At 33.7% G+C, this 25,133-nt stretch overlaps 1 protein-coding gene across 1 annotated transcript in view; it reads left to right on the top strand.

Annotated features, from left to right (window-relative positions):
• Positions 1-866: 866 nt before the first annotated feature.
• LOC138132910 (otoferlin-like) overlaps positions 867-25,133 on the top strand; it is a 28,329-nt gene continuing 4,062 nt past the window's right edge. The window contains exons 1-15 of the mRNA XM_069050988.1: positions 867-1,007; positions 10,147-10,208; positions 11,880-12,068; positions 14,519-15,015; positions 15,071-15,260; positions 15,499-15,561; positions 18,531-18,615; positions 19,896-20,052; positions 21,111-21,297; positions 21,359-21,545; positions 23,565-23,963; positions 24,192-24,382; positions 24,439-24,636; positions 24,716-24,832; positions 24,883-25,035. Coding sequence (XP_068907089.1) covers positions 929-1,007; positions 10,147-10,208; positions 11,880-12,068; positions 14,519-15,015; positions 15,071-15,260; positions 15,499-15,561; positions 18,531-18,615; positions 19,896-20,052; positions 21,111-21,297; positions 21,359-21,545; positions 23,565-23,963; positions 24,192-24,382; positions 24,439-24,636; positions 24,716-24,832; positions 24,883-25,035 — 2,754 coding nt within the window. The 5' untranslated portion in view covers positions 867-928. The remainder of the gene's footprint in view (positions 1,008-10,146; positions 10,209-11,879; positions 12,069-14,518; positions 15,016-15,070; positions 15,261-15,498; positions 15,562-18,530; positions 18,616-19,895; positions 20,053-21,110; positions 21,298-21,358; positions 21,546-23,564; positions 23,964-24,191; positions 24,383-24,438; positions 24,637-24,715; positions 24,833-24,882; positions 25,036-25,133) is intronic.

Genomic DNA, 25,133 nt, shown 5'->3' with positions numbered 1-25,133 from the left:
TTACTCAGTTCATAAGTTTTACAATAAAATAAGTTTTCAGTATTAAACTCTAACAAAGAAAAACAAGAAGTTTGTAAAGGAATATAATGTATTGTTAGGAGGGACTTATTTTCCAAGCGAGTGAGAAGAATTATTTGTTGAAGATAAATTCTTCTAATTCATGTTGACTTAATTTGATATTTTCTTCTTAAATTGCCAATGCATACCTAGTCCCATGAAAATTGAGTTCTTCAGCTGATTTTTACGTCACCACATCTTCAGGACAGGATGAAACTCTTCAACTCTTTCGGATCTAATCTCGTTATCCATGATAATTTCCATTGAAATTTACGCGTAATTTGTTCCTTATTGAAACTATGTTTCTTTTACCGAATTCCGAAAGTAAAATAATCGGAATATGCTGTTTCTAGTAAATTATTAATCACAACTTTGAAAAAATTGTAAATTTTCATTATGTCATTCAGCTTCTGGTAAAAAAATAATAAAACAAGACCTCTACGCTGTATAATGTGACATGTGGGTGGAAACGGGACGCAATTCTTATTTTTACAGGGCGGATTCTCGAGTGCATTGTATAATATTCCGCCATGAAAATACCAACAACGTCTCTTGAATCCCTTATCGTGTGATCTCCGTATTACATTAGCAACATCTAAAAGTCGGTTAAATAATATTGTTCTGCCCGAATGCGAGTCTACGTATAAAAGCATTTCAATGAGAAAGAACTGTTTTCCGCACGAAATTCTACTTTTTAGCTTTGACCTGGCAGAATATATTAATAATACGCAGGAACCTCTAAAAGTCCTGCGCGACATTCCTTGCCATCGGCAGGCGTTCCTGCTGCCAGCAGTGGCAGGACTGCAACAAGTCCTGTTGCGTCCACGGCAGGATTTGGTAGTGGTTCGGGAAAAAGGCGCGCGTGTTCATCATGTCGCTTTCCGTTAAACTGAAACAATTCAAGATAGCTAGATGTAAAGGGGAAAAGTTGGCCAAAGTTGAATTTAGAGGTAAGTAAGCAACGTTGTTTGTTTTATTAAGAAATTATAAAATATTGTAATTTATTCCTCACCGACTATAGTCTGTTTCGAAGAAAAGCAGAAGTTAATGGGGGTAAATATGAATGAAAGATTTTTCTTTGGAAAGTTCATCTGTTTTTAAACATATCTGTAGGAAAACAGAGTTCTATCTAATTTAACACAAAAGAGACCCAGCGACAAATCGATTGTAAAAGAGCTTTTGTTGTTTTATATTGTTACGGCTATTTTATTTTCTTTCTACATTAACAGTGCGCCTCATATATACGAAAACAATTTCTATCTCGTGTTACTACATACAAAATTTTCTCTAGAAAACTGTCAAAAAATAAGAAAATAATGACAAGAAATCAGAACAATATAAAACAATATATGAAAAATAAATTAACAGAATAACTACGTGAGTCATTAAATTTTTCTCTGTATGTGCAGGTGTTGACCTGACTTCAACTGTTTGTTGCATTATTATCAACGCAGCAACCTGTTTGAAAAGAGATTTTTCAACTAGGTCAGACATCATCGATTTTAAAAGTCTTTGTTTTTACTATTGCTTTTAATGCTCAAATTCATATATTTTTCTTTAATTTGTCTGTTCATTGGTTAAGTGAATGCAGCAGAAAATGCGTCATCTTGTAAATTTGTAAGTGATTGTTAATTAATAATGTTCCCTTATGTAAAACTAATTATAAAAATGGTATTGAATGTGTTTGGAAAGTACATTTTAGTTGAAGTTCGTGCAATGCTTGGTTCCATTTTGATAAAGTTGGCGAACGATTCCTTGGGGACTTGGGGATGTAGTTAGAAATTTCCATATTTATTTAATTTAGTCTGAACTTCGACTAAAAAATGGAATACATTTTTTGCCTACAAGATTGAACTCAAACAACAATTCACATATTAATATTTTTGGAATTATTTATAAAAAAACAACTCCTAGTGTAGATCACATAGCTAAACTGGTTTTGCAAGCGACTATTATCGACTTCTTGAAGTAAAATAATTATTCGCGGGTTGTATACGATTTGCATGTTAAAATGAAATTGGAGCTGATGTAGCAAGATATCAAGATAAACCAAAAAACATACATATATACCTTGTAATTACAAAACACAGTTATGTATAATATTTACGTTTCTCGTACAATTACAACTTTTTTGTCAAAAGTAGGTAAATATTTTGTTTCACTTATTCGTGTTGTACTGCCTAAAGCTGTAACACTAAAAAACGATTCGTGAAAATAAAAATAAATCATTGGGAGTACCTCCCCCGATTGATTAAAATTTTTCCTGTGATATTCGATGTACCTAATGACAGAATAAAAGTTAAAAATGCGATTCGAATTGTTTCGATACTGATATTTATTTAAAATAGATCTTTTTTACAACGTTTATTCTCGATACATTTTTGATATGTTGAACAAAGCGCCAATTATTAACTAAATTCGTTTGGCTTAGGTATTTAACTGAATAATTGTAGAAATATTCACACTGGAAGATCAAAGGTGAAAATCTTGGATGGAATAATTCATCATGGAAGAACATTTCGCTCAAAGCTCGAGTTTGCATAGAGTTCTAAATTAATTTTATATCAAACTTTGATAACAACAACACAGCGCAAGAATTGTGTAATTACAATATAATAAATGATATTTTTGTAAAAGAAAAATATTTTCATAATATACGAGTAAATACATATCTTACGGAACAACTATCATAGAAATCTAGTGAAATTGAATTTTCTTGAACGCTGTGTTTAACATTTCATAAAAGGGAAAATATTGCCAATGCAGAGGAAAGTATTTTTCTTCCCAGTAAAACACGAAAGTTCAGCTCATTTCAGAAATCCATTGCAGTTTTACGTTTCCCATTAGAATTAATTAAGTAAACTTAATTAATTAGGTTCAGACCAATACAATATGTACGTATTACACGTGTATACACATATAGAGTTATTATACAGGGTGAGCAACAATAACTGTTACAGCTGGCAAAAAAAAATTTTACATAAAATTTTCAAGACTGTGAATTGTACCTATTTCGGTTTGTTTTATTGACAATATTGACACCTGGTATACATTTCAAATTTAAACGTCTTGGTTTTTGTAATCTTTTATTAATAAAATGGTTTTCTCGTTGGAACATGACATAAAAGTCACCAAAACTCACCAGAATTTATTGCCAACTCAATCAGTACTTGTGCTCACACGGTACAATGTGGAAATTAAGTAAGCACAAATTCAGTAATTCCGTTGATATCAAGGTTAGTAGAACTGACTAATTTACCTAATAGTTCGAATGTTTTCCCTCCACAAAAGTTACTCGTAACGTCATAATACACTAAACTTTTACTACAGAGTCTGTCGATCACGCATTAAGTAAGTGTTCCCTGACTAGAATGAAATCCAAAAAAAAAAAACTCAATAAACCGAACGGAGCTTATGAACCTTGGGTTCTATACGAAAACTCAAACCTATATCAATCAAAATCATCTTCTGCCAACTCATGAACCAATTGCAGCTTATATGGGCGGAATTTTTGAACTTTCAAAAGTTTTAGAATTTAAGTGGGGCTTATATTATGGTATTTGTGGTCCAAAGCAATGCTTCTACTAGTTGAATGTGGATTGTTTTCAATTTCTAGTAGCACATCAAGTTGTGCGTCTTCATTTAATGTCACCGGACGTCCAGTTTTTGAAAGATTCTTTACAACGCCATGTTTCCGAAATTTGTTTTCAATCCTACTAATTGTTGATTGATTTATTGGCTGATCGGGGTATTTTTCTCTAAAAAGTTGACACACTTCTTGATGTGTCTTAGCTCTGTCGCCATAACCAATCATCATTAACACTTCAATTCTCTGTTTTTCGCTCAATTGTACTATTTTTAGTTTTTCTAATTTAGAAAAAGTAAACTAATAACATTTAAACGCTGTGCCAAAATCAAAAAACCATTGTGGTGCAAATAACACACATTTTTCATGACATTTCTTATTACTTATCACAGTGACAGATAGGTCATTAGCACCACAATGGTCCATTCAAAAATCAAAAAACCACCAACGTCGCATTTTCCTCGAAAATTACTATCGGCAACGCTGTTTAGTGTAAAATTTTGTGAGAATTGTAATTTTGAGGTTAAGTCTTTATTAAATGTCTTGTTTTTCTGGTCATGTTTAATTAAAAATAATAAGAATCAACAAATAAATGAAACGTGCTGCTAATAAAACAATATGAACAGGTGGTGGTTTTTTGATTTTTGAATGGACTTTACTTTATTGTGACATTTATAAATTGTGTCATTCTGACAGTCGTAACTAATGGTTTTTCCTTTTATACACCGGCAACTAGATAATGTTTCCCAATTTAATGAATTTTTAATATTTGAAATATAACATATTGAAAATTTGTTCTTGTTGTTATTAAAAAAAAGTAGACGACGATGACGTCATAACATGAAAAACAAAAGACGTAAGAGACTGAAAATAGGCTGAAATATTGGTGAAGTTAAAATCGCTATACCCCTTCAAGATTTTTTCCAAATAATTAATATCAACGGAATTACTGAATTGATGCGTTACTTAATTTCCATACTGTAAATGTTTCTAACATCGTAGGTGGCTGTGCGCTTTCCATAGGTGCGCCGCTACGCCAACTAGATGTTAAAAACATTTATAATAACCCTGTACAATAATGAAAGTAAAACTAGATAGTAGCAAAGAATTGTGTAAAATTACTAATAAATTGTAATAGTTTTATCTAAGTTATTGACGTTTGTGAAGTTGTGAAATAGGAAATAGCTAAATAGCTAAGAGATTTAAGAGAATGCAATTTGAATTTTCCCACAATTAGTTCGACATTTAACTGGATTTAAAAGCTTCTCCAGTTAGTCGTCTCGTAATGTTTGATTAAGATTCATCGTCGGATTGAAAAAGAAGTCGAAAGAACTCTCTAATCAAATTTCAAAGAACATTCCAATATTGAACTCAGCATAAATAATCTAGTTGTATCCAGAGCACGTAGAAAAACTTCAAAGGATTTTCATACGGTTTTATCGAATCACAACAATTTATCTATTTTTATAATTCTATTAGTATGGAATAAACAACCATTTACATTTTTAAACATACAAAGACATTATTCTGATAGAAAAGATGCGACGTGACCTGAAATTACTGAGTTTATGACGTATCTTGCATTGTGGAGGAAGTTAATCAACTATATTGCCTCTGTGCCAGGTTTCACACCATCCCGGCCTACATTATTTTCCCCGAATTCAACACCCGTCACTCTTTTCATAAATACGAGATACCTAGAATTAATTTGTCATAACGACCGAAAGGGTTTAAGACGAGGCAAATCTGTCGTGTGCAATTTTGATCCCGGCGCATCCACCATTTTACGAAACACTTTTCAAAACATTTCATTTTTATCTCTAAAATATTTGATATTTTCTGGATAGTAGATAATTTTGTTAAAACTTAATTCAAGTTCGTGATTTTCGTATTTTTATCTATTAACGTCTTTTATACGTATATATTTACATTTCTCTTACTTTCAGTTAAATGTGGTAAGAAGCTGTAAGTCGTTCTTCTCCAACATCCATCACATTTATCATCTCGGAACGGCATTTTTATTATCAGAAATTTTCTGAAGAATTTATGAAATGACTAACGGAGGCCCTCACGTTTCCGTACTTGCAAGCCTGACCTAATATTGGTTTAAAGAGCGAAGGTTATGCTTTTAATTATAGATGCGGATCCTTTCTTGTGGACCTAATTTGCAATTCGATCGAAACCGACAGAATTTTTTTATATGATCAACTCAACCAAGCAATTAGTCATCATCTGGGAATCGGTTGTTCTTAATTATTCCTTGTAGAAAATCGTTTAGTACAAAAATTGTATCTATACCCCTCTGAATTAAGCTCGATAAGTTTTAAAGCGCGAAGACGTGCGTCTAAGTTTGCAATTTATTATCTCGACAACGTTACATGTTACATGATTGGATTTAGGATTATGTAGCTAATTACATACGCAATATCAGGTTTAATGCAATCGATTAACCTTCACCTCTTGAGCAACACAATATGATATTACTCATGACTAATAGTTTTATTTGATCCATAATTTTTATTTGACGAATTTGAAATTGAAAAGCAACCCAAATTCGGGACTGGTTAGCATATTGTCACAAAAACTCACAAAATTTCATATGCAAAAGTCCCTGCATTGCACACAGGCGTGGTGGTATAATGTATGAAACGTGGATATGCGCAAGTTCTTTTTAATTATTTACACCAAGTGCGTGTGATCATCGCATACTCGTATTACCATTTATCTTTTACGATTATATCTCATTGTAGTTTAGCAGGTGTGCATCTGAACAAAAAACTATACAATTAAAATTTTCTTGATGCCTTTAGATCAACTTAATTAATTCATATTTGAGTGTATCGCATTTCTAAATGTAAATGTTTGTTAATTCAATAACTATCTAGATTTGTACAATATTTGGAAAATTTTACACATTAAACAACTAAACTAAATTTCAAAACAAATAAAAAAACTTCCTGAGCTTTTGGCGAGAGTTCCCAAAGCACTAGCAGCATTTCCCCTTTGAACAGCAATACTAATTTTTTGCTGGAAATAATTGGGAAACACTAGATTTTTCAAGAAGCAACTTGATTAAATCTTTAAATACCTCTTTGGCATCTGAGCTCCATGGATCAAATATTTCTATAGAAAAGGCGGCAAAAGTTATTATTGTTGTTTTTTTTCGGGTTTTGTAGACAATGTGTAAAATTGTACGATTGCTAACACGCAAATAAATTAGGTATCAGAATGCCGGGACAGAGTAGCTTCCAACAATCCACAGCTTCTGACAAATATTTGATCTCAAAGATATTATGTAAAGGGGAGAGTATACAAACGATGACAGCAATTGAAGAATGTATAGAAGCAAGGAATGCTACTGAAGATAAATCAGTCATTGAACGAATACCTAGGCCACCAAAATCCAACGGAAGTGATGCTTGATTCCAAGATCTTCAAGAATCTGAAGATAATTTTATGTTAAAAATTTTTTCCAAGGTTGATCAATAATTTTTGAATTTCCAAAAGGGATAACAACGAAAAAAGTAGTTAAGTTTCGAAGTCCAAAAGCAATGACGTAGCAGAAATAAAGCCATATGTAATTTTATATTAGCGATATTTTCAATAATAAGTCGAATTTTCCCAAAACTGTTGAGAAAAAATCAGGCATTCCATCTTCAAATAACGGCGAACCAAGTAAAGATAAATATTTTGCAAAGATGAATCGGATTTCTCGAGAAAGAGATTCAAATTTCTTCAAAATGTCGACTTTGCGTTCTTCAGAAACATGAGAAGAGAGGAATAATTCACGTTTAGAGTAATTCGATGATAGTCCAAGATTTTCGAATTCAACTATGTATAATGGTTTAAAACACTTTCAGCTGAACCTCCTAATGCACCATCATCCAGATACCAAACATTAAGATGCGACGAAAGTTTTTCAATAATCGGATGAATTGATAAGCTGAATATAGCAGGACCAAGGGGGTCGCCTTGTTGACAACCAACTTGGGAATAAATTAAACTTCCATTGTAAATCAGATATGAAGATGAACGAGAAGAGTAACATTACCACAAATAAGGATAAATCAGCGGAATCTTGTTGATAACCATTATCAGCAGGGAGTCACGATCAACAGAATTAAAAGCATTTTTAACGTCAATCTTCAAAAAAACTTAGGCTCAAGAATTATTATTAGTTAAATATGATTTTACGGAATGCACAGCTGCTTCGCAACCACTTCTGGTACCGTGTACCGAAACCAAGTTGTTTTGGTTTAAGGTAATTTGAAATCTCGTCAGAAAGATAATAACGTTTTAATTTCGATGCATGGTGTCTAAAAGTGGATCTAATTGAAACTGGGCGTATTCCACCATCTTTCTTAGACATAGCGCATAAATAAAGGGTGTAAAATTCGAAATTATTTTCCCAGAAAAACATAAAGTTGCATAATAACTACACTGCGCCGCAAAATTAGCGCATACTGTGTAAAAACTTTAAAAATGCCTGTAAATTTAAATTTTAAATGATGCATTATGAAAAGTGGTTAGTATCGGATCTAAACTTTAAGATAATGCGAATGAACATTTTTGGTTTCCAAATGGCAGTGAAAAATTTTCTGAAAAGAAATACGATTAATTTTCTAAATTATGCGTTAACTTTGCGGCGCAGTGTAGATTGCTTCTAAGTCGATTCATTTTTCAAAGTAGGACGAATCACTTAGCAATTAATTGTTCAAGGGAAGTAAAAATCGGAAGTCATCAATTAAAGAAAGAAATTGACTACGTAATCAAATTATGTATTATTATAAATGAGAGCGGAAAGAGAAGAAGTACATCGGAAATAATGGAAACATTTCTGCCTTTATTGAGAGTTAATGAAAACGTTTTCAAATTTAGTTATACAGGGTCGCTAAAAAGTATGGGTAAATATTTTCAGAACGATTTAGCAGAGCTCTTTGCAATTTGACAGAGAATTAGAAGTGTTTAAATTCTATCATACGAGATTTTTTTCAATTTTATAACATCATTTATTTTGAAAATACAAGGCTAACTTGATTTTTTTTAAATAGCACGGGGGGTCAAATTTAATATTTTTGAAAAGAGTATTTTTTTGTGAATTCAGTGATGTAACACATGCCCAAATCGCCGTCATTTTGAACATTTTTTTTAGCATAGAAATGATGTATTTCACGTTTAGGCTTTTTATTTTTTTTAAATTAAAATGTATTCTGTTTCAGTTAAATGTCTTATTTTTACACTTGTTATTAACTTTTATTTATTTTTTGGTCAACGTACAGGCGGCAAAGGATTAACGATAGCTAAAGACATTTCCGAGCCTAACTAAATTTTATATTTATTCGATAATGTTTTATTAAGTTTCTCAAAAACAGTCGTTCTTGTATTCCCTAATGGACTGAGCGTTCTTGTTACATGAAAATTTTTTTGGTTTTATTGAAAAGTAGATAACATTTATTGACTGGAACTATATGCGTGACACAGCTTTATGAACACTTATCAATAATTTCATCTGAACGTCTATCAGTAAGGCGAACAATGGAACAACACCGTTGTGTGATTTAGTTCTATTCACACCAGTGTACATTGTTGTTTGTTGACTGTTTCGATTTATTTGTTTCAAAAGCGAAAATTATGGACAAAGAGAAAAATACGTTATTTTTAAACTTCATTTTATTTAAAAATAGAACTAAAATATAAATGATCCAAAAACGTGACCTGCCTTCAAGCATCATTCAGATCATACGTTGCTAATGGATTTACAAAATTAGGTACCTTTTAAAAGAACTGAATTATTCAGTTCATTATTTAAATATGGATTGCTTCCAAATATTATCCAAAGGAAAATGAAAATATAGTACTCACATATTATCTCATACGAAGAGAAACGGAAATCACAATTGAATTACAATTTTCAAGAAGGTAAATCATAAGCGACGTGGTTTTTTACGTTAAAAGATTGAGTTAGAAAGATGGAAACCGTGTTCGCTCTTAAAATAATCTCCAGATTTGTTGTTTGGTTAGGATTCGATTTGATGAGTGTTCTAAACAAGATCATTACATTCGGTATAGACGTTTATTCGTTTTTCGAATTCTCCATACGGACATATGGCAATCAAATATTATGTACTTTAAAACACAAGAATAAGACAGTTAAGTCGATTTTCTTATTCTTATAATTTTATTGACATTAAAGAAGTTCTTTGACGACCCAAATTTTTCGCATCTTTCATAAATCTTAAATTGAGTCAAACATTTTGTAGGAGTTTCCTTATTCATGGTATTTTATTTGACGTAAATTATTATTATTTACTGCATTTACTTATTGATTCATGCGCAATGTACTTAGTTCCATGTTTCCCTAATTGAACCGCTGCTAGTCTACTAATTAATTATGAACTAATGTCATTTTACTGAAATAATTATTATGCTCCCTACTCGAGTCTTTCAATTTCCGAAAGTTAATGTTATCTTCTTAATTTTAACTCAATTTGTTTTTGTTGCAGGAGTTTCTCACTTGACCAAAATTTTGGACGATGCTGGAGGAGACATCATTGTTGTTGACCAGGTAGAAACTTCCTAATTTTTTTTCTTAGTACATATATTAATTATAATTGGTGGTTTTTCTCTTCTGGCGCTTTTTTTACAATCATTGATTAGTCATTTTTGTCATAGTTGTAATTTTTATGTATGAAAATATTGATTTATAAGCAGTCTTTACTCATGTTAATTGTAAAGCAACCAAACATTTCTCACATCGACTGACTTGTAAAATTACGTTGAGTCATTAAATATAAATATAAAATAAGTTGAAATAGCTATTTATGCACCAAGGGCGTTACAACGATGTTTACGCCCGGAGAACGATGAATCCAGCTCGAGGGCTTTAGCCCGAGAGATGGATATCGTTCGATGGGCGTAATCATTCGGTGACGCCGTGGTGCATACAAGATTTTATTTTTCGCTATACGTGTTCTTTAAAAATTGACATCTTTGCAATTATGAATTGATGAAGGCGTTATGAATTCATTACGCCAGCTTATTCTTCTTACGCCCTGTTTTATTCCCCGGTTGTTATGGACATGTTTACGTATTTCGTATCCTAGGAGTTATCATGCAATTATACTAAAGTGAAAAATAAAATAATTTTCCTGAGGTTACAATAAAATTGTTATGTTCCAACCATTGATGAAAGCTTTTCATTTATAGAGGACAATTAACATCACTTTGTCAAAATTTTAATTAATGCAGCAGATTCGAAAAAAGTTTTTGGTTAACAAATAAATAAATCAAATGAATTTTAAACATTTTAACGTTTTGGACAATAGTTTTAAGGACTACTTTTAAGGACTAACTAAATAAGTTACCTGTTATTTAAAGAGTATCTCGAGAACTGTGAAACTTCTGAATTGGACGTACAGTAATCTTGATAAAATGTTTTCTCGTTTTTTTACAATGCTTACAGTCTCAAGAAAGTCACGTCATATTAAATATTCAAAGTCTTGGAGGAAATCCATTAAACTCTTTTCTTTATTTTCATTGATGGTCGAGCGTGACTACTAACAATGAATATTTCAGAGCACTGGTGCTTAATATTAAATGAACGATGTTTGTCAAAGAAAAAAAGTTCTACAGTTGTAGTTTGTGTAATTCTAATTGGAAACTTCTAAAAAAAATTAGTATCACACAAAGTGTACAAACAAACCATAAATTACAATTATTACTACGAGTATTTTATCAATTTCATGTCACTGCTTAATTTTAGTTAAGTTTATATTATATCTCCTTTTTTCTTTGTGGAGTAGCAGGTAACTGGTATTATTACTGTTATTATTTTTATTACTGCTTCTAGAAGCCACAATTCTCGATGACCTTTTCGTAGGAAACATTGGAAAGTCTTTTGACTAAACCAATAACAGACAACTAAATAAAATTGTACTAATGAATGCTACAACTAATTACTATAAATACCTCCTTGGATCGATAGGCCTTTGTCTAAAAAAGTGAGTACGACCTACAAAGTGCGCAAACCGATCCATCTTGTTCTTATCGAGAACGAGAACGAAAATATTACTCCGATAAAATTGCACTTTATTTATGTCACTCGTACTCGTTAAATCCACATACGAGTATTTAGGAGGTAAAAAAAAGAGTTATTAGCAATAAAAATACCACACGACCGCGTAAATTTGTTTAAAAAAAATGTAACCGACAAAGATTAAAATGTGTTTTATTTCAGATTTTTGACTGGCCAGTGGCGAGGTCTATTGAAGAGAATGAGTTACTTCTGGTCGAACTGTACTCTCGAAATCGTCTCTTCTCTGACAAACTGTTGGGATCGTATTGTTTAGTACTGCAAAAAGTAGTAAGAGATGGTCGTATTTCTGTTGCCGACAGTCTCCTCGATCCTTCTAATAAACCCTTGCCGGTAAGTTTTGAGGCTGCAAAAATAAATAAAGTGCCCACTAATATCTGACGACGTGAAATTGTAACTGGTTTAAATTGGAATCTAAATCTAGCGTTATTGTGAACGACTCGTCTGTCAAGTGGGATTAAATTGGATTCAGTTCAAACAAGAATTCAGTAGCATGTCAATTTTACACTTAATTTAAATTCAATTAAGTTAGGAAAAACCATTTAACGCAACCGTAGAGGGGCAATAAAACACACGCATGTCACCCAATTTACTCGCAGGATCGGGGTCAAATAAGGATAACGTAGAGCAGACGAGGCATAAGATTATTTATAGAAGACCACAGGTGGCAATTAACACGATCACTCTCTTTACGATGTAATAATTAAACGTAATAAACAAAGTCGAGAGGTAGTTTGGCCAGCGACAGTAATTGCGGTAGCTTCTGCTAAACAAAATATTTTGTCTTAAATGAAATTTCAGAATAAGTTACACAGATTTAATAATGGAGTAGGCCGGCGTCCAAGAAGTAGAACAAGGTAAGTTAAGAAGTTAATAATTTAACAGAATATTTGAAAGAATAGGACTTTAAGAAGTGTAAATTTAATTTCCTTTTACTATCGCATCAAAGAGTATTTTTTATTCATAAACTTTTAGCAGGGGACGTTAGATTTCCCCAGAGATGGCGACATCTCTACGTTTCAATTATGTGACGTTATTTCAAATTTGTTAATTTGGTTTCCTTTTAGCAGAGGCGGATGTTGTTTATGTTCTGTTGATAGATATGTTTTTCATAAAATGCTATTTTACATCGTTCCTAAATTGTCTGAAATTGATTTTTTATCCAAGATGTTTTTATTGGAACAAATATCAAGAATTTGTAGAAAATATTTTCTACAAACCAGCCACTAAAAGGCTGGTTTTGTTATTTCTGTTGAAAGTAAGCACAAAAAAGGGTAATTGTTCACTTTAACTACTTCTGGAATTTTCCCGTTTTTTCTGGCTAGACAGCCTCAGGGCGTCCTCCAAGATCGTTTCCCACCATTCAAACCTTGTGCAAATTTCTTTTTTTGTCTCTTGTTGTGTTTCAAAGTCGCGTCAAGGTCGCGCCAATGTCTTAGTATTTTTAAAGGGTAAGAAAAATTCATTTGCACAAGGTTTGAGTGGTGGAAAACGATGTAGGAGAACGCCCTGAGGCTGTCTAGCCAGAAAAAACGCGAAAATTCCAGAAGTAGTTAAAGTAAACAATTACTCAAAAAAGATATGTTGCTAAGCAAAAATTTTGAAAGAATCAAATGTGATTTCAGTACACCAGTAATTTAAAAAATAAGACGTTTGTTTAAGTTTTTACGACATACAGGCTATTTCACGAGTAATAATGAGCCCGACGGAATTGAAAATGCAACCCACATTACATTTCCAAAAAATTACTACTACTGAAATTAAAATATGCCGCTTTTTTTGAAAATGTGTTGTGGATTGCATTTTAATTCCGTCGGGTTTATTATCACTTCTTGTGAACTACCCTGTACATGTACAGTGCGTTTCTAAAGTTCGGAATAAATTATGTAGATAAAACTGTAAGTACCGTGCGATCGAATAAAAAAAATCGAGTTACCTGGATTGTGCTATTCTGATGCTTTGATTGGTTCAAACCACCATTTTTGCCTACTCTGATTTTTTTTTTATTCGATCGCAGGGTATTAACTTCGGAAAAAAATCTTCGAAGAGGTTTAGTTAGTACGAAGGCCTATCAGAAAATAAAGAAAAATGTGGGGGTTGTCATTTAAAAAAAATATTGATGACGTCATAATTAGGAGATGAAAAGCTGTCAACATAAGTAAAGTACTGAAGAATATGAACTTTTTAAAAACAAAGTTGACCGCTTCGAGGATTTTTCTCAGAAATTAATACTTACCGTTTTATCTAATTTAATCCGAACTTTACGAACGCACTGTATAAATGATCTGTGCAGGAATTTTCATGAAAATTCCTCGTAACTAACAGCGCTGGACTAGTCCGAAGAATTTTTGTTTATTGCATTTTATTGTCATTGTTTTAGTTGAAAACGAGGGAAGAAAATTTACGTCTTTAAATATAAAAATGTGAACGCATTTACATAAAGATTTAAAAGTGCAATTTGCTGAAAAGCGGATAAGTGGGAGGGTTTAGTGGGATGAAAGTTAATCCAATGGTACTGCAAGGACATTAAAGCGAAGTGTGAAATGGTCTCGGATTCCATTTACTTGATGATTTTAATCACTTTATTTGCACTAAGCTCCACGCCTAATAAATACACTGAGTACGAATACGATTCCATATCCAAATCATTTCTTGTTATTCGTTGTGAAGATGGCAAGAACAGTTGCAACCGTTCGTTGCAATTCGTTTCTCGAGCCCAATTTTGGAGAGCGGTTATAGCGATTAATCATCTCGAAAATAATATGTATATCGCCGCATTTCAGGCAACTGTTCAGTTTGAAGTTCTCTACACCCTTCCCGACGAGTCGACGGCTTCGTTTACCGGCAGCAACGCTTACGACATGCTGGACGACGAACAGCAAATGCTAATAGACATAGAACAAAACATCGCCAATATCGAACGCAATCTATCCAGCATCCCCGAAAGTAGCTGGCACGAGAAAACAAGCAGATTGAAACATGCCATCTCACTAGCCACTCCTGAAAAATCGCCCCTTCCTTCCGATCGCAAACGCAGTTCTACATTGAAAAGCGTCAAGAGCCTTATCAGATTTGGCAAACAGCGACCTCCGAAAGACAGCGACAACGAAGAAGAGACGGTATCGTTGATACACGCGACGGAGTCCTGCAGGACGTCCAGACACGCATCGGAATCTGAATCGGCACCCATTTCCAGAACGGGGAGTCAGAGTTCCATCAGTTCGAATCCTGAAAGTCAAGTCGATGCTTCTCTGATGGAGAGAAATCGCAAGACGACAAAGTATGTGAACGCGGTGTGATGTTTGTGCGATTATTATTATCGGAACAAATTTCAGGCTGAAAACTGACATGAAAGCGACGGTGCAGTCGGCACTGAAAGCGCAGGATTTTCAAGTGTGTCTTACTATTATCGAAGCGAGGCAATTAGCGGGTCTCAACATGGATCCGGTTGTTTGCATTCAAGTTGGGGACCAGAAAAAATACACCAGCGTTAAAGAAAGCACCAACTGTCCTTATTACAACGAGGTAATGACTTTTGTCAGTCACCCATCAAATTAGCAACAAATGAAACAAAGGCTACTTGCAAACAATGCATGCATAGTAACGAACTCGGCAGGAGTTTTTTTTCTAAATCACACCATGATAAATTATCTCTACTAACATGATTTTAATTAATTATTGACCAAACATTTATCACGTGTGACCTTTATTCAACGAAAAATTACGTCGCGGGGATGTAATTGTGTCAATTCTTTTGTTGCAGTATTTCGTTTTTGATTTCCACATGCCTCCAATAATGTTGTTCGATAAAATGATCACCTTATCGGTAAGTTTTCTTTGCATATATCTTTCTAGTTGCTAGATTACTTGCTTAATCTCTAGTAGATATAATATCCCCAAGTTGAAAACATTGTTACCGTTTAGAACAATATTGTGGAATATGGAACTACTAAGCATTCAACGGAGTTAGATAAACGAAAGTCTGAATATTTTTGTATTAATCCTGAAATCTGCATGATTAAGGTGTCTGCCGCTTTATAAGTCATGTCTGAGATTAACTTTCATCTTCTGTAGTAGGTACAGTTTTGTAAATTAACTTGATGTTCTCGGTAATCAAATGCAAACATCAGAATTACTTGTGGGACAGGTAAATCCCACAGCTTACTGACAACCCCGTTATTATAGTTTTATTATAAGGTACATGCGCCCAAAATATGAAAAGCAGTGAATTTTTGTTACTCTACAGTCCATTCCATGCATTTAATGCAGTAAATGTCGCTTCGAATGGAGAACGTTTCACACTGGCGAACGCGGCAAATTTGAAAACATACATTCCAAGCAAAATTAACAACAAAAAAAAGTCATAAAGGAACTTACGGTAGTGGTAAAACTCTGTCCACTCATAAATTGCTTGACATAAATGTTACTGAAAATGTTCACTCTACGCTACAACAAATAGATCCGGCGCGAAATTTAAAAAAATGGAAAGAGTAGGTTTACACGTGATGTTTTATTATTATTCTGCATGTTTGCACTTAGGAAACACGAAAGAAAACTTTAGTATAGTAGGAGTAATATATTTTATTAATACGGGGTATTTCACAAGTGATAATGTGCCCGACGGAATTAAAAATGCAACCCACAATACATTTTCAAATTTCCGGAAAAAACTGGCTACTGAAATTAAAATATCCAGCTTTTTTCGGAAATGGCTAAACACAAACTCTGTATCATTTTCGATGTTTGTTTAAAGTGTTCATTATGCTAGATTCTTGAGGCACGCACTCACTTCACCAATTCAAAAAAATCAACAAAAAATCGCAACGGAACAGATCAAAACAGCAACACAATTAAAACTAATAACTTTTAAAACCAGAGAAACGCAAAACAAAGCTCTAAAGATGAAATATTGCAAATCTAAATGCTTGACTCTTGACAGCTCTGACAATTTCAAATTTGAAATGTCATATAATTTTTTTTTCTCCCTTCTGGTTAGAAATGTAGGCTGTGGATTTGAGGTGAGAAAATTCAACATTCTCGCTAAGGTAAGAAAGTTAATCATGAAATGTTTATGGTAAAACTGTACCAAAATACAAATGTCAAAAGTGTCAAAAGTGAAATAAGTTATTGATAAATGAAAGCCAATTCAATGAAGTAAGTTGGTAGGTCAATCATATAATCTGGAAAATAAACAGATAAGCTAGGTAGGTAGATTACTTTACCCTGTTTATATCAAATTTTCGAACAAACCTCAAATCTTCAAATGCGATGACAAGTTAATTAAACAAATAACACAGCCTACTATTCAATTCTCAAAATTTTCGTTTTAATCACGAATATAACCATCTTTTTTGACTTTTTTCAACAAAGTTGTGCCGGTAGGGAAAAAAATTGTATTCAAACCTTGTTAAGAAAGTGTCCTTGCAGACCTTAGGCACTTACAAACCTCGTCTACGACTCGGTTTATAATCTTTGCCTGCGGTCTGCAAGAAACCACTTTCTTACCTTGGTTTGAAATATACTATTTCGCGTGGGTTTCATAACAACCAATGAGAATCAGTGGCGCGAATGTTTCAAGATATTACCAACACAATCTATGATACTTTGTTAATATTTTAATGTTGTGGTTTGGGGATTTTGTTATCTAAGGATATTTAAAAAACGGCATTCTATCAGTGGACGTAGTCTATTCTAATAACAAAATTGTAGTTTAATGATGCATTTGATACAAAAACTCGATAACTTTGACACTAATAACCAAAAAATCGATCAAATATGAAAATTTGACATTGACAGTAGTTCTCAAAAATCGAACATTGCCTTGGTGTAAACTTTTCTCTCATTTTGACCAATCAACGACGGGAAAATAGTCCCTATGCTATTCTATACTGCATACTTAAATGGAATGGACTGTAGTATTATAAGTAATTTTTTGTTTTTATTGATACGTCTCAAAATTTTGTTTGAATCAAGTTGATGCTTTTTTAAGGGTTAGATATAAATTCAAATGAGAGATCAAAAAATATCTGGAAAAAGTTTACTGTCATGTGTACAACCTATCGTATAATAGTAGTTTATTTAATGAGTTCGTGTGTAAATTGGTTGAATACAACGTTTTTTTGTTCGACGAGCCCCTTAAAGGCTCCAAATCGCTTAAAATCTTTAAAATTAGCTTGACGTTTTGTTTTGACAAGTTATGACATTTATTAAAATCCGTTCACACAGGAGTAAATTCTCAAATTCTGACAGTGTCGAACAAAAAAGAAAATGAAACGTTTCAGTTTTAAATAAATGTGGTTTTCCTGATCTAGGGTTTATTCGTAGATTTGCCTGGCTTCTTGTAATTGAGTACATTTTTAAAATAAAATTGTATATTTGTACATAGCTCACATATGTTCTAGGTATTACATTCTAGGAAACTGTTGCGACCAGGAACGGTCGTCGGCAACTTCAAGATAGACGTCAAAACCGTCTATGATGCACCGGGTACAATATCTTCTATAATCTACGACCAATGTCGTATATTTGCCGACTTTTCCATTTGCACAACATAAACCGACTCATTTCCTTCACAACAGTTTACTCTGAACTGAACATAATTTTACGCCTGCGAAAAAATACGTGTTGAAATTGGCCAGTTGCAAAATGGAAAAGCTGCAAAACCAAAACTTACAACATAGTTATGACTGTTTATTATTAAAGTACAACACTGCACTGGAACTTTGTTTCTGCATCGTGCTGGCTCCCGTAATCTTTTGATATTTCTGCTACTTTTCTTTTTTCTTTCGCTGGCAGGTGTTGCAGTCTCGGAACTTTCTCAGGGGTAACAAATTATTGGGAAGCTTTAAATTAGACGTAGCGACCGTGTGGTCTCAACCAGGTACGAGGTCCCCTTAGGTCCTTTATTCCTGCTGAATGAGACTGTTTAGTAATATGTTACCTTTGTAAAAATTGAATGGCAATAGTATAGTGCAACCTCACCGTTATGTGTTCGAATTAAATTTTTCAAATTTTTTCTTTAGCTCTTGAAACGACAAGCGGAAGTGCTCGTGTTAAACCTCTTTTCGTTTTTGTTGTAATCGGTTTACTAAACAAGCTTAAAAATATATGGAGGCGGAGGAACTAGTTCGAAAGAGTTAAAAGTTGCTCGATTTATATTTCATCCGAAAATATTCAAGGAATCGAGATCTCTCTTTTGTAAATCATAATAATTAGTGCCAATTAATTGAAAGTGCGGCACTGTTTTCGTCTTGTTCACTGCCACTTACAACTCGCAAAATCTCTATCATCGTATGCTGTTGTCGTAACTGTCTGCATACACCGCAGTTGTAAATATTTTATGGCTTTTCCAGACTGGTTGAATAATTCGAAATGAAATAAATTTAAGGTCTGCGTTCCAGAGTTGACTCTATCGAGCTTAATTTTTTTGATAAATGCGTTTTAAAAATTAAATTATAGTCTAAAGTCCAGTTCTTGTGAATAAAACAATTCTGTTACTGTCGCACTGGAACTAACGTTATTAAAGTTTCTTCAGTTTAGTAGTGATTCTGAAAATACAAGTCCTAATTAACAAACTCTATTTTAAAAAATCTTGGAATAATATTAATTTCGTCAAAATAACAGATGGAAGAGTGTGAATTGTCTTGAATTTGGATTGCCCAACTATGTAGAATGAGAGCTTTAGTTTTTGAACGAACAAACAAACCAATTCCAAGGCTGACTCGTAAACTTCTCTATGAGGCTGCTTTACGTAGTGTGCCCCAAGTAATTATAAATACATTCGTTGTTGCCAAACCTTTGTTGGTATAACGCCCAACAATAACAATAACAACAACAACAACATTCCATTCGTTAAAGGTTAAAAGTTAATTGGATCACATAACGATATTTTTTGAATCTACTAGATTATCCCTGATGCAAACTGCTCCAGACGTTACAGTCTCACGCTCACAAAAAGAAATTGTGATTGAAACACACTTTCTTATTTTTTCTTTTTCTGTTATCAATCTTCTGGCATGGCTAATCCATTTATTATTTGAAAATTGAATCAACTTTCCTCTCCAACGTTCAAGCTTTTAAAGGTTGATTGTAATTCCCTCGACTTATATCTTTTTACTAGTACGATTTCTTTAACATTGAATCATATGATTACAAATGTAGATCACCAATTTTATCACAAGTGGGCTCTGCTCACCGATCCGGACGATATAGCAGGAGGTCCTAAAGGATATCTGAAGTGTGACATCAGCGTCATCGGAAAGGGGGATACCGTCAAAGTTCCACCAAAGAGCGAAAAAGATGAAGACGACATCGAAGCGTAAGTCTGCTTGTAATAGTCTAAGTGCACGACTACATACATATTTTACTCGTACATACAGTGCGTTCGTAAAATTCGGAATAAATTTGATAAAATTGAAAATATTAATTTCTGAGAAAAATCTTGTTCTTAAAAAGTGCATATTCTTCTCTTCTTCTTTACTTATGTTGACGGCTTTTCATCTCCTAATTATGACATCATCAATAATTTTTTAAATGGCACCCCCCACTTTTTTCTTGTCTTTCTGATAAACCTTCGTACTATCTAAACGATGAGTGAAAGAAATTGGTATCAATTTTTTTGAGAAAATGACAATTTTTAATTAAAAAATTTAATTTATTTTTTGAGGTAAAAATTTTTTTCCAAGGGTTTAGTTAAAATCGAAGGGTTATTTTAATAGAACAAACAATTTAGAAGATTTGCGGCAGAGAATTTGCGCTGAAACAGAAAAAATAAGCTCTGACATTATTGAGCGCAGTGTACAAAGTGTCGGTAAGTGCTAAATGGTTGGCGGGAGGCAATTTCAACATTTGCGTTGAATTTTATTGTTAATCTTAGATGTTTGTTTGTTTTTGTTAGGTCAATTAAAATATTTACAATAAAAATTAAATTAAATTTTTGAAGAAACATGTGTCATCTTCTCAAAAAAATTGTTATGTAAGGTATCAATTTTTTTCATTCATTATTTAGCTAGTAAGAAGGCCTATCACAAAAAGAAGAAAAAAGTGGGGGTTATCATTTAAAAAAATTATTGATGACGTCATAATTAGGAGATGAAAAACTGTCAGCATAAGTGAAGTACTTGAAGAATATGCACTTTTTAAAAACAAAGTTGACCTATTCGAGGATTTTTCTCAAAAATTAATACTTACAATTTTATCGAATTTATTCCGAACTTTACGAACGCACTGTAGAATTTTAATTAGGAAACTGCATCCAAGATAAATAAAACGTGCCATACAAAAACGTTTAGTCGAATGAAAGACACGAAAAATAAACAAAGTATCGCGAAGTCATCATTTATTTGCTTCTCATTTTTGCTCAACACCTTCTTGCAGCAATTTGTTGCTTCCTGATGGTGTACCTATAGATCGTCAACGCGCCCGTTTCATTGTGAAGATCTATCGCGCCGACGGTTTGCCAAAAATGAACTCTTCGCTGATGGCAAACGTAAAGAAAGCGTTTACCGGCGAGCTGAGCGACCTCGTTGATCCATACGTTCAAGTGTCCTTTGCTGGTCTTACGGTGTGTAGACACTAAAGAATGGTGGCACATATGTTTTGTTTGTTATTTCGATTGTTCGCAGGGTAAAACAAGTGTGAAGAAACACAGTTATGCACCGGTGTGGAACGAGCAGCTCGTTTTCACCGAGATGTTTCCACCTTTATGTCAACGTATAAAGATTCAACTGAGGGATAACGATCCCGTCAAACCGACCGTCATCGGAACCCACTTCATCGACCTAAAGACGATCTCCAACGACGGAGAGAAGGGTGAGATTCAGGTATAATACATAAAATAAATGCACCTAATTGCCGACGAGAAAAAAATGGGTGGGAAAGAGGTAATTTTAGCAATGAGTTTACAACATTTTTTCAAGCAAAAAACGTTATGAAGTAGAGTACTCACATAATGCAGAGAAAAAAGCAAAAAATAGAAGATATTTGTTTATTAATGTTACATTTACATACTTTTAAATATTCTTGTTAATTAGTTGCATAGGAGACAAGTTTCTACATTAATAACGCAACACTACTCACTGAACTAATGGAATTTGTATAGAGAATGTGCACAGAGTTTGCTAACATTTAAAGTCAGTAGAAACTGCAGTGTGAAGTCTTTTGGTCGGGTAAATGGGGTTCGCAAGTACAGAATCCCATGCTCAAGTCACTCAGATAACTTTCTTGATGTTTCCTAATTAATTGTGACCGACAAATTTACAAGTACATACTTAATTGTACTTGTCTGAAACTTCGTTAAGTACAAATAAATCAGAACATACAGAATCTAATTTTAGTTGTGCATGTCGACACTAGTGGACAATATTATACCTAGATAAGAACAGACATATTTCAGAAGTTTGATTTTTTCGAAACATAAAACACATTGCCTGATGTTAGTACTAAGAGTTTTATTATTTGGAAATCTTATCGGAAGCAATTGGAAGCAAATTGCTTTTGAATTGCATTGTACCACAAATGAACACATTCAAATATGATGAGCAGTTATCACTCATCGGTTGCAAGTTCCTAAAGAACTAAAAAGATTTTGATACAACATAGAATCGTGTGGTGAAGAGTAATAAACAAACAAAACCGTTGATGGTTTACCAAAGCAAAGTGCGCAGCAAATAATGACGGAATGACCTCGTCGTAAGTATATTTACAAAAAACTCCAGAGGTAACTTCTATAGCACAAGTAAAATTAGAAACGTGTGCCTCACGAAGAAACATTTCTGTTCAAAAACGGTAACAGGGAAGAAACATTTGAGCGTAGTTGATGACGACGACTAGTCTTATGAGAATAAGTAAGACATGGAAATTGTATATTTGCTCTTTAATTCGCCACTTCTTGAGCACAGTTTGACAGAAACGCAACTTCTCTACAATTCAAGAGAGTCAAACTTGCTGATGCGCAAACTTCTTGCAAGTTCTATTCGTTTTGACGAAATTTTTGATTTTGTTAAATAGGTACTCTTTGTGACGAATCGTGAATAAGTTTCTTCAGTAAATGAACATTATGTATTATTTTTAGATGATGCGAACATAAATTATAACAGATCGTACTGTAGAATTATGATATCCCAGCATAAAATATACCTACCTCCTAGAGTTACTTCCATCTGTTGAAAAGTTACTGTCAACTGGTTCACTGCTTTACATATTTTTCATTTATTTTTCATTGATCTTGTTGAAAAATATGTGTATAAATAGAAGCAGTGCTAATGTAAGGTGCATTTAAGTTAGTCGTGGGATGCGCAACACTTATATAATAACGGAATGCACAACATGAATCATTTTGATCTAGTAATAAAAAAAGTAAAGGTAAATTACGGCTGATGTTTCCAGCAATGTGGATGTAGAGCAATAATCATTTCTCATCGGGTCAATGATAAGCTTATTGCTGCATTTATCTTGCTGTTTGATTATTGTTTTCCACTTTTCCCAGTTAGCAAGTTTTACAGCTGACAGCTTCAGTTGGACAAGTTAACTGACAAATCTCCGATTCATTCTGTAGGTAATTCTCATTTTAAGGTCATTGCCCTGTGAAAGAATCAAATCGATTTGTATTAACAATTGCCTACATTATCCTTACATCCACTTATTGCTGAACTGAGAAAGAAAAATCTTTCCTGGCCAGTTTAATTATCATTTTACGATTCAAGCACAGTGACGATTAGTTTCAAGTAACCATGAATTCGTAATTTATTCCAGTTCTCGGATGAACCATGTTGTGCCTCCTAGATTTGATTTTCCCGTGAACCTCATTGTTAATTCCGTGTTGATTTGTAGGCTTCCTGCCGACCTTTGGCCCGTCCTTCATTCATCTTTACGGTTCCACAAGGGATTATAGCCTAATAGATGAACATTCCAGCTTGAATACGGGCCTAGGTGAAGGTGTCTCTTACAGGGCTCGCCTTCTGGTGGCAATTCGAACAGAAATCACCGATAGCGTTGATTTGGCTCCTTCGGCTGTAGAAATCGAACCGACGATACCCGTCAATGAATCGTCGTACGCCAAGAACGAAGAATTTTTCTTGTTCACGACTATTCTGGACGCGTCCATGATTGACAAGAAATTAGGCGATAAACCCGTTTATTTCGAAATCAGCATCGGGAATGCGGGCAATGCCATCGACGGTCATAATGAATCTGCAAAAGAACACTATGACTCGGACAGTGACGAGTTGGGTAAGTCGACATTGTCATTGTTTATTAAAAAAAAAAACACTCTTCGTTATGTAAATTACTTTTCTAAATGTTTTGGACGTAGTTCTAAAAACGATGCGAATAAATTAATTTATGAATAAAGTTTTAAATGATTCACATTTGAACTTAATAAAAGTTAAGTCCAACTCAATTTCTGACTTTAACAAGAGTTGTAATTCTTCCCTAATTGTAAGAGATTATTTTATGCAGAAACTGTAACGGCTGACAGTGGCTCTTGGCAGAGTACCACAACACCGACCAAACCCATGACCCACGATAAAATTTATTATTTCCTCCCCTATTGGGACAACAAGCCGTGCATGCATATCAGATCGGTTTGGCCGGACTACAGAAGAAGAATGTATAACTCCAACATAATTTCAAAAATCGCCGAAAAACTCGTAAGTATCAATGAATCGTGGAAAATGAATCACAACTGTTATGTTAATTCCAAAAGGATGACGGTTTATCTGAAGTGAACTCGTCGATTGAATCCGACGATTCGGAAGCTGAAACTCGTTTAAAACAGGTGTTGGAAGATTTGTCGATAGGATGTACTAAATATGTGACGATATCGCAAGCATCTGTAACAGGACCGGGAACGGGGAAGACCAAGTTGGACAAAGAACATCTCAAATTATGCCAAAGAGAAATCGTAAGCATCAGAGTTGTGAACATCTGAATTGCACAAATCGAGTTTGAAATAAAAGTTTGAGAGGAGTTGTTATTTTTAGGAAAATATAGGTAATACCGCACGGAACTTACGAGCTTTAGTAACGAAAAGTTCATTCAAGGAGCGCTACAAAACGGCACAGTCTTATTTGACAAAACTCAAATTCTTAACGGAAGACGTAGGTGACAGGATTTACACGTATTCGGCTTGCTAAATGATTTTTTTTAGCCGCAACATGCTCTACCGGACGTTTTCTTGTGGATTATCAGCGGAGGCAAACGTCAGGCTTACCGAAGGATTTCAGCAAGGGACATCATTTATTCAATCGTGGACGAAGAAAGCGGACGGGATTGTGGAAAAGTCCAAACGATGTTTCTCAAAGTAAGTACATATTTAATTGTGGATAAAGTTTGACCAACATTTCAACGTATGATACATTTTAATTACACCGATAATTGACGTTCTAGAAACATGAGCAA

This window comes from Tenebrio molitor, chromosome 1 (assembly GCF_963966145.1).
Source record: "Tenebrio molitor chromosome 1, icTenMoli1.1, whole genome shotgun sequence".
NCBI lineage: Eukaryota > Metazoa > Arthropoda > Insecta > Coleoptera > Tenebrionidae > Tenebrio > Tenebrio molitor.
The sequence above is the reverse complement of the archived record's forward strand: the minus strand, read 5'-3'. Positions and strand labels throughout refer to the sequence as shown.